The 11403-nt window shown below is 32.1% G+C and overlaps 1 protein-coding gene across 1 annotated transcript in view; it reads left to right on the top strand.

The window, feature by feature from the left end:
• The first annotated feature begins 118 nt into the window (after window positions 1-118).
• LOC142331047 (putative ATP-dependent RNA helicase DHX57) overlaps window positions 119-11403 on the top strand; it is a 62642-nt gene continuing 51357 nt past the window's right edge. The window contains exons 1-3 of the mRNA XM_075376678.1: window positions 119-383; window positions 6414-6516; window positions 11137-11321. Coding sequence (XP_075232793.1) covers window positions 277-383; window positions 6414-6516; window positions 11137-11321 — 395 coding nt within the window. The 5' untranslated portion in view covers window positions 119-276. The remainder of the gene's footprint in view (window positions 384-6413; window positions 6517-11136; window positions 11322-11403) is intronic.

Here is an 11403-nt window from a genome sequence, read left to right as displayed (position 1 = left end):
GAACGATAATAAAATTTAATTTGTGAAATAAGATATATCGACTTTAGGAAGATTTTCAATCGATTCCGTTTGGTACACTAGTGGTAAGAGCTCGTTTCTCGATATTATTGGCAATACTGTCGTCTTGTCCACGAGCTAATAGGTTAAAAGTTAACCATATTTAAATGTTTCTTGTAATAACGTGTCGTGCCTCGCATCCTAATTGAAAGTTAAAATATTATTGTATCTCAGTTATCGGGATATGTTATATTTTGTTCCATTTAATATTTATTCGTTATGAATTCTAAGAAAACTTCCAAATGGGATCAAGGTCCTAAATTAAAGTATCAAGATGAAACGTTAACAGTTGTAGGGAAGAAAAAAAAGAGTACGAAAACTTTTCAGTAAGTATTTTTATGTAAATACAAGGTCTATATTTCAATTTTTGTTGATAATAACTTTTACTTAATTCATATGGTGCAATCAGATGAGTCTTACGATACTTGTTTAAACCAAAATTGTAATTTGAAATACGACTGTAAAAGACTATATTTCCTGTAATAATTCAGTAATTAAAAACAATTTAAAAATTTGAAGTAACTTCTCCAGTCTCAATAATTCAGCTTTCCATGAAGTTGTGTAATCTTAACCTAATTGCTATAGTAATTCTGATTACATATGTGAGGAAACGTTTTTCATTTAATGCTTACATTCCGTTGAAGAGTTTACCATATAAATCTATAGTCTTAAAAATAACAAGCCCTTCAACCATATTTAAAATAATTTTCTTTGTATGGTGACTATAACAGCACACACTCATTTTCCCTTTTTCATTTTTATATGTATCCTACATTTGTCATATTTATTTGAGCTTGAGCTCTGATATGTAAAAACATAAATATGTCATGCATGCACTGTTTTAAAAATCAACTACTAAACACTTTTTTAAACAGGAAAATGTATTAGAAAAAAATACTTTACTTTTGTTTGAGGTAGGATTCACCCCAGATTAAGCATCTTCAGGGGTTGCTGGTGTAAAAATCATGTTTTCAGAGTTATTTGTTGTTTATGAAGTGTTTGAAGATTGTGCATAATAATTATTTATTTTGTAATAATTGTTTCATTTAGATTGTTGTTTTTATGTTTATCTGTTTCAATTTCCCCAAATGTGACAAGTTTGCATCAATCAAGTTCGATTTATTTATACAGAGTATATCACAAGTTATACTCTGTATAACCTTCATACCGGTACTTTCATATCCTATTCCACCTGTGAAAATAATGGAAAAGTTCATCTAAACATATATGTTCTAAAATGCTTCGTTTGCAAGTTATGGCTAGTGAAAGATTTCAATCAGATTTCAGCTACCCTGGTGAAATGAGGTCATACTGAAATTTTTAGGGCATTAATTAAGGAGCAGAATTAGTGATTATATGTAGTTTTTCACCTTAAAGATTGAATAAAATATGTCCCAGAATTGTATCTGCAGTAATTGTTGAGAGATCTGGTGTGTAAACCAATAAATTGAGATAAAAAACCGTGTTTCTTATTTTTGACATATAATTTTTTGTTAAATGAGTAAAACGCATAAAATTTTTAAACAAAACTTGTAAAGAATTTATTTATGAACAAAATGGTGTAAGATAAGATGAATAAAACAAAGAAAAACTAAAATTTTATTTAGAAATAGTACATTGCTATTTGTCAGAAAATTAGTTATTTAATGTAAACAAAAATTAAATTATTTTATAGTGACGAAAAATAATTTCTATCTCTTTGAAGATAGAACTTTTTTTAAGAGAATACAAAAATAAAAAAAGATAAAAATATTGATCACCTTATTACACATTGAGATGCAATTTTAACAAATACAGAAAGTAATTTTTAAATATTGCCAATAAATAATAATAAACTTGAGAATGTTTAAAAAAGTATTGTTTTAATAAATAACAATGTAAACTCACTATTATGAATGAATGGTTGGCCTAAATTATGAACATGATGTAATATTTAAACTAACACACTTGTTTTAGTAGGTAGCCTAATTGTAACCACTATTTAATAATATTGATCATGATTGCTATAAGTTTTTACTGTTTTATATGGTATTGCTATTACCTTTTACAGTATTTTATAATTTATAATGAATTCATGGATATGAGCAGGCTTTTATATAAATTAACAGGTTGTATATTCTGCTAGTTTTATTAATGTTTTCAATGGTGAAATATTTAAAACTACAGTAAATATCATTTATAGTGACATTGGATATAGTGGCCAAAAACTTGTTTCTTGGTTGGTTTGGTATGCTGTTAATAGATAAATACAGTATGTGTATATTTTTTATAATTACATGGGTTGTAGTGACATGTCGGTTATTATAACTTAATATTTGTACTGAAATGCAACATTTTATCGCTTATAATGGTGGACGGTAGTGACTTGTCAGTAACGTAGTATATCTACATTATAGCTACAGAAATATTTTGTCTATTAAAATGAGTTACCTTTTTCTTTTTACCTGCATATGTACTATAGTTCTTGTTTTTCTTATCTTCTTCCTGTACCAGATTATTGTAAACTGAAGCAGCCATATTCAGTTGTTATTAATCTTTTCCTATGAGCTTACCATATCATGTGGGTACAGTATTTTATTTTATGTATCATGTGTAATTCATTTAATAGTGATTTAATTATGACTTCGTAAAAAAACATTCACAATAGAGGAAAAGGCACACATTATCAGGCGGTTAGAGAATAGTGAAACTAATAAGGACATTACCCGAGAATTAGGTATAGCTCATTCGACAATATTGGTGATATGGAAGAACCATGGAAAAATTAAGAAAAATTTTGAAACAAATTCTGTGAAATCAAAAAACTTAACGATCTGGTCAACATAATGCATAATGATGTAGACCAAATGCTGTTAAAATGGTTTAAATACCAGAGGGCTGGTGATATCCCTATTAGCGGCCCTATGTTCTATAATAAGATGAACAATTTTTCTGAAAAAATTTGGTAAACCACGTGAAATAACTTCAGTTTGGATATAACAGTTCCATCAGTATCATGATAACTGTGTGTCGGTGAGAATAAGTGATGAGGCTGCAGCAGCTCCAACCGGTGTGTCAGAAAAATGGCTAGAAATCATTTGTCCAAATTTAAAAGAGGTCTATTCTGTAATACTGATGAATCCGGTCTTTTTTTTTAAATCGACGCCAGAAGAACCCTTCGGTTTAAAGGCGAAATGTGATGATGGGGAAAATTATCAAAAGAAAGATTAACAGTAATATTTGCTACAAATATGACTGTAACTGACAAAAAAAACTTCTGGTTGTAGGTAAAAGTGCTAAACTCTGATGATTTAAAAATTTGAAATCGCTTTCTGTTATATACAAAAGTAACAAGAAGGTTTGGATGACAAGTGATATCTTTACGTCTTTGTCTTGAAAATGGGACCGTGAATTAGAGATTGAAAATAAGAAAATACTGCTGCTCATTGACAACTTCCAGCTCATCTACATGTTGAAAATCTTTCATGTATAAAGTTATTAATAAAGTTAGGGCAGTCTTACAGCCCTTAGATCAAGATGTGATCAAGTCTGTTAAAGTCAAGTACGAAAACCTAATTTTACAATTGATACAGGATTTAGATAAAAAAAAGGAAACATAAATAACTATTTTGGATGCTATAATTATGTTAGACAGATCATGGAATGAGGTTTCTCTGCGCTGACTGTATAAAATTGCTTTCAACATGCAGGATCTTTACCACAGGCTGGTGAAGTTACTGATGTCACATGCGAAGAAGAATATTTAGTGGAATGGGGCAATAATCTGCAAAACCAATCGTCAAATACATTAAAGATTATAAAAAGATAGACAAAGATTTAAAAACACATGAAACTGTAACAGATGATGTAGTGGCTTCAGTATTAGCAGAAGTAGACGGGGATGTAGGTAATGACTACCTAGGAACGGTAGCAACAACGAGGAAGACATTAAACTGCCAAATCTTCAGAGGTTTTAGTGGCAATGAAAACAGTTTGCCAATTTCTCATTTTTACAGAAATTGCTAATGAAGAAACAAAGAGTGTTTGTTTTGATTTGGAAAAGAACCTTCAAAAATTGTATTACAACATGAAATGTTAGAAACAAAGCAAAATAACCGACTTTTTGCAAAGAAAAGTAATTTTTACAGTTTTTCTCTATCTTCTTTTACTCTACCATATTTGCATTTATTATTGCAATTTTTTTTTTAGATTATTTTATTATGGATATAAATTATTATTATTTTTAATGATTATTTTTTTATTATATTACCTGTGTAGTTGACATATTAACGAAATAACACTAACCTACCTAAATATTGATTATTGTGACTGTCTGTTATAATGACCGAAAATTATTGGTTCCTTGGAAGTCACTATAAATAATGTTTACTGTATTAATTGCAGTATAATGGACATTTGTTTAATAAAAATATCATTTTATCCATTTTTATTTGTTATAAATTTAATTTGTTTTAATTCGTTACCTACTTCTGTTTTATTATTGTACGCTTTGTATGTCATGTAATATATATTTATTTTGTGTGAAAAGATTGATTTGATTTCTTGTGGATGGTGGTATTTTGATATTTGTTTTCTAAAAACTCCAGGCAGTGATCTTAACTCTTAACTATTATTTAAATAATTGGTTTAAAACAACTTTCAGATTTTAAGTAGTGATGGTAATGCAGTACCTGATACTGTAATAATTTATAACTGATGGTGAATATGTGAATTCATAAAACTTATAATGTAAATTAAATCTTATATTAAGCTTACCATTGCTATGTGTTTACTAGTGATTTCTAATATTTTTTTTATGCACATCGTGCTTCCTTTATTAGTTGCAGCAAATTGGTTTTTACAGCAATTAGCAAGTACATTTTAGAATTATACCTGAAAATTTAATAGCAATGTGGCCACAAAACCCGTTTCCATATAAAGAAATAAACATGAATTAGTGATAAGTTTATTTAATACTTTTTTGCATAAAAAAACTTTAAGTCACATTTGCACAGCTCCTCCATTGTCTACGTACAGTTTTATCCATGTATGTTTAGACATTCTCTTTTAGATTGAAAGATTTAAGTCATAAAAACAATCTCTCACAGCAGTTTTCAGCTCAATATTCCTTAGTTGCAAATGAAAGATTGTTTTTTGTTTGTTTTTTTTTATTATGCCCCAAAGGACGTTATCACAGGTTGTTAAGTTTGAACTTCTAGATGGCCATTGACTTTTGGAGGCTTTACCAATGCATTGCCCTTCAAATTATTCACTGAAAATGTTCCTGACAGATGGAGCATAATGTGCTGGAGCTCAGTTTTTCTGTAAAACTGAATTAATGCCATACTGATCAGTAAAAAGCTGAAGAAAAAATAATTTTCAAGTATGTTGAATATAAAATGCTGTTAACATTTCCTCCAAAAATTTATGGACCTATCAGATGGATTTCAGATTTTTCTGGCTACATAATTACATGTGGTTGTGGTTGGTATATGATTTCCTCATTAAAGTGGGGATTTCTTTACACCAAAATTACACATCCTAAGTTTTAATAATCGAAGAAGTAGCACTCTTATCCAAGAAGAAAACTGGTTTTCATGATTGAACATTCGGAAAACTCTTTAGAAGAGATTTGCAACAAGTTTCCCTTAAAGCCATTTCTCGGCTAGAATGTTCAGAAGATGAACAGCATCTTTTTTCATTACTTTCTGAAGTATTGAATATGGAATATTTTGTTTTGAAAACCTTTTCGTGGTTGAATAAGAGAAGATCGTAAACAAGATGCTTCAACAATATCAGCTATTCATTTGACTGGAAGTATGTCCTGATAATTTCAAATTGAGGACTGATATGGTGAAAAAACTTTTATTTTTCTCGCTTTCAGAGTGCTACTACTAATGTAGCTTCCTTACCAAAACACTGAATGAATCTGTCTCTTACATTTTTATAATTTTCACTTCTGTTTGTACACTCATGCACCTAAACATTAATAATAATCTTTCTTCAGTTCAATATTTACCTCCTTTTTTATTTTAATTTATCACTACACTAATCAAGATTCTCACTAAACACGTGAAAATAACAAAAACTGCTAACAAACCTGGCACCATGTTGAATAAATGTTGTAACAGCTGATTAACCTTTAAAATCATCAAATTGTATACATAGTTACCAAGTATGTTATATCTTAGAAAGGGACTTAATCACCACCATTCTGTATGTTATAGCTTTTATATCAAAACCTAAGAATCTGTGCTAAAATATGTAACAAATTCATATTTCAGCGTGTTCATTACCTTGTCGCGACAAGGTAAACTATTGACTAATAGTTTTTAATTGGTAGTCTAGTTTCAGGGTAATTTAATTTTTTTTTTCAGGCCAGAAAAACCAATTGAATTTAAAGTTGAATTGCATTTATTAACAATCTCTGAAGAAGCCAAAAGAATGATTCTTGATACACTGAAATTTATAAATGGCCAGGTATGGTTTTACTTTATTTTCTCTAAAATTATAATTTATTGTTAGAAACATATTCTTATTATAATTATATTGTTTTTTTTCTTTTTTATGTATTGAACAGTAATATTTAGTGTAAAAAAAATCATGGATCTTTTTCTCTTATGTATCTTTTTCTCCAATATATAGAAGCACAATTATTTTTTTATCAGCCTGGGCAGTTTGTTATCCTCAGCACCCCAAACAAAAATCTTAACTGTAATGAATTCATCCAATGAGCTTAATGTTTATGATTTTAACCTCAGCAGATTTCTTTATGTATTTAATTTTAAAGAATTTAACATTTTATTAACTTTAATAAATCCATTTTCTTTCAACTTTTTATAAAAATTATTTTACCAAAATTTGTACAGAGAAATAGCATTAGTTTAAAAGATATGTCCTTAAGTTCGTTATTAAATTTTCTAACATGTTTTATTGTACTACGATGGTCAAATAAACTATTATGCTCAGAGAGCAGAGTTAAGTCTATACTTATAAAGAGGTTGATGATATTTGGGTTATTATGTATTTGTATTCCTAGTATTGTAAAACTGTTCGTTGTTTTGAGTTAATTTATCAATATTGTAAAAAAAAATTAACATAATTTTATTATTATAAGGCAGGTGATTTTTACTTAGTAAGCCCCAGTAATCATACAAAAAACATCTTATGAAACGCAACCGTAACCCAAGGTGGGAACAAATCATACCGATGGGTGAATGGCTCTACGTAGTGAGTCTCGAAGGATGTCCTCTGGGCACCAGGGCGAACCCAGTTGTATTTAGCTCTAGCTCCAGTACGCATGCGCTCTGCTGGAGTGGTCCATTTTTCGCCGGTACTTGTGGGACCAAAATATCAGTTCCAATAATAAATACAATGATGGTTGGTGGTCCATCTGAAAAACCACCAAATCTAGTCTTTTGAAGAGACCTCGGTCAGCTTTGTCTGACGAGGATAAAAGTCCTACTGAAGAGAACCGCAAATCATTAGACTTGAATTCTAAAAATATTAGATTCGTTGCTCTCCGAAATAGTCAGGAAGGTGGCTCCCTCCAAAAGTTTTCACCTTTCTTAATAAACAAAACTATAACAGGTGCAAGTGGTTCCCCGAAGAATATCAGAAAATTACGTGACGGATCAATTCTGATTGAAACATTCAACGGTGAACAGAGTCGATCTATCTTACGTCTCCGTAATATGGGTGTTATAAATATCAGTGCAGAATACCACAAAACGTTAAATACGAACGGGGGAGTAATTTTTTGTCGAGACCTTTTAGATATAGATATCACTGAAGTAGTTGATGAGCTTCGCCCCCAAGATGTTATTGAAGTGAAGCGTATAATGAAACGGCAGAGCGGAACAGAAGAACCGACAACGTTTCTTATACAACATTCAATCTCCCTGTTTCACCAGAGAAGATGAAAGTGGGTTACCTCTCGGTTCGGGTACGACCATTCATATTCAACCCATGGGGATGATTCAGATACCAAGGATATGGTCACACTACAACATCTTGCTTGAAAATGGAGATCTGTGCTCGATGTGCTAAAGAAGGTCACAATGACACTAACTGCGAAGAAGGTGAAAAATGTGCGAACTGCAGGGGTTCATATATAGCCCGCTCCCGAGATTGCCAAACCTTTAAAGAAGAAAAGGCAATTCTCAAAATCTGTACTGAGTAGAAGCTATCTTTCCCGGCTGCACGCAGAGAATATAAAAAGATAAATAATTCACGGAACCTGGTTAAACCAGATGTATCTTTTGCCACCGCTACATCAAAACAAACTCCTACAAATGTTAGTAATCAGCAGTGCAGATCCTGCAATGATCTTAAAAAAGTTGTTCAGATGCTTTCTGATTAAGTTGCTTTACTTACAGCCACTATTTCAGAGCTGACAAACATAAATAAAAAGTCTTTCGTCGCAGTTAGTGAATCCAACAGTGTGATCCATATGAAAGTCCCTGTTCTCAAAGTTTTACCGGTATGGACAGGGACTATCGCAGCTGGCAGTAAGCCACCTAATAAGCTCCCTGTAAAGGGAACCCACATAACCACCCCCTCTGGGATGTCAACTGCGACATCCTACTCAAATAAATCTCCTCCACCATCACCTCATATACTGGAGGAGTTGGTTGAAGAACCACCCGACCCCAGGGCATCGGAGTTCTTTAAAATAGAAAAAAACAAAAGAAAAACCGAATCACGTACAACTAATTTTTATGTAGTTTCCTAAATTTTTTTTTACACTTATGAACATACCGTCACTAAAGTGACGTTGATGTAACTTTCACCCAGTTCAGAAGAGAAAGTTGGCGGTTGTTCTGCATCATTAATCAAGTAGAGGTTCCTGGCTTCCACGAACTGTTCGAGATCAGCGCCTCTGGGGTCACTGAGTGGTGAACCCCAGGCGGAAGACTTGGCATTAGCGTCCAGAGCAACCAGCACTGTGGTGCCCGGGAGACCGTCCAGAATTCTGCCCAACTTTGCCAGGAAGTCATCGATACTCCATTCATGCTGGAAGTATCCCGACACTAGTATATCGAGTGTACCCAATTAAAATGCAATCATCGGTGCCAACCCCTTTCATGAAGCCGTATTGGCCTCGATTTACAAAACAGTTCACATCAATGTTTTCCCAGAGCCGTTCCACAACCAATCTTTAGTCGGAGGCATACGTGATGTTGCCTTCAGAAGTTCATCTTGGGTGAAGAGAGGTGGGTTTTGCTCGTTACCTCCGTCATCAGTCGCTGATTCCTCGTCGCCAGAAAAAAGTTTTTCTATTATTTTCCGGATCTCCCAAACATCCTGCGTGACCGGAACTCTGGGCTTTAGGGCTCTCCTTACCAGTACAGCAAATAAATGGCCTTCCCCACGGGTCAGTTTCTATTTCTGCAATTAGTAGCCTCCAGACCGTTTTCTTCTCATCTCACATACTTCTGACGAGGTCCTTCCAATTCTGATATTCGGTCATATAAATGTTCCTGATGGCTGGGAGATGCGCCCTCGTCATACGTCTCCTCGTGCTGTGACACGGTTCTTTCTTTTTGAATATCTCGGCGATCCACCAACAAACTGGTGGGTGACTCTTCCTGAAATATCTCCGGGGTAACACAGAGCACGCAGCATCAAATGAGCTCACAAGTCGTAATACTTAGTGTTTTGCCATGTCACTTCCCATATTCAGTAGTACGGAAATAGGCATACGGGCGCCAAAACCAAGATGTCAGCCATCTGCCATCTTTTTTATAATTACTGTAAAGTATCTCCATTCATTATTCTACGAAACCTATAGGCAAACGTTAAAATACCTGGATCCCATAGATATAGATTGAGTGGTTTCTTGAATGGCACTGAGAAAGGCACCGGGGATTGACCAACCTGACCCAGATATTTTCTATCATCTGCTGCTTGTCATAAGAGAGCCGCTTAGCAGGCTGTTCTTGGGGTGCCTTAGCTGGGGCTGCTTTCCGGTTTACTGGAAGGTGACTTTGGTTAGGGTGCTCTTAAAATCAGGAAAAGATCCTAGTGAGGTCTGTAGTTATCAACCCATCTAGCTCCCAAATGGACAACTTTTTTTTGTAATTTCAAATTTTTACTTATTTAATTCTATATTATAAATTTATTTTTACATAAAATTAAAAAAAAAATACATTTTGGTTATTGTTTTTCAATAATAAGGACTTATTTTATCATGAAGTTAAGGGAGCTTAAAATGATTAAATAGAAAATAATCTCTGCTGTAATCAGAATGATTTTTCAATTAATTTTTCAAAGAATTTTCTAAAGTTTTTTTCAAAAACAAATGCAATTTATTGCCAACTTTTTTCTGAACTTTAAAAACTTTCAGTTTAGCAGGAAAGGAACTCTATATAAGTATCTAATTTTTTGTTTTAATGTGAATAAAAATTTGTGAAATACAATGATATTATTATGCATGTGGTAGTATCTGGAATTTATAAGCGTGAAAGTTCAAATTACAAAAAGTGAACTGCCCAGTTTTTTAAGCAAGCGGTTGGTTTTTTCACTGTGGATTTTGCAGCCATCAAGCCTGAGACAGCTGGCTTGCTTGATAACTGCCAAATTCAGTAATCTTACAGTTTTGATAACTTGCAAACTACTTACCGATGCAAAATTATGATTTTTATAACAACAGCTATAATTACTACTTTAATTTTACTTGTAATAAGATGCAACTGTTTATTTTAAACAGTTTAGACAAATTTATGATCACTATTTGAACTCCAAGCTGAAGTTGTTGTTTATCTCAAATAAATCCCAGTAATAAATCATGATATTATACGGTAATTATTTTCTTGTAATATTGATCTATTCCAAAACAAGTTTTGCTTAATTCAGTTTACTTTGTTTACGGTAGCTTTTTATTATTTTCTTTTATTATGTATATGTATTACGTGCTGAGTAATTCTCTTTTGGACAGAAGTGACAGTGCTTTAATTTGTCAATAATTTATTTTATTATTACTTATCAGTATGTTTTTGAAATTATTATTTGTCTTTTTATAGTCATTATTTTTAAATAATACTGATCCATGCAATATTCTGATAATGTACATTTTTTGCATTTATTTTGTTCTTTAAGGAGTTTTCAACCAAAGATTTATCAACATACAGGGATAGAGGCATTAATTTAAGTAATAGGTACTGGGTTGACAGAGGACATCTTATCATAAAATCAGTTGAAAATTATTCACTAAAACAAACAAACAAAGCACCATTATTAGCTCATGAAAAAGTAAAAAAATTTGCCATGGAGAAACTTGAAAAGTAAGTTAATCTAACTATTAATCAGTTTGTTGATTACTATCAATTATTATTCTTGTATATGTATGCAAGTCACTTAGAGACT

This window comes from Lycorma delicatula, chromosome 10 (genome assembly GCF_047948215.1).
Source record: "Lycorma delicatula isolate Av1 chromosome 10, ASM4794821v1, whole genome shotgun sequence".
Taxonomy (NCBI): domain Eukaryota; kingdom Metazoa; phylum Arthropoda; class Insecta; order Hemiptera; family Fulgoridae; genus Lycorma; species Lycorma delicatula.
The sequence above is the reverse complement of the archived record's forward strand: the minus strand, read 5'-3'. Positions and strand labels throughout refer to the sequence as shown.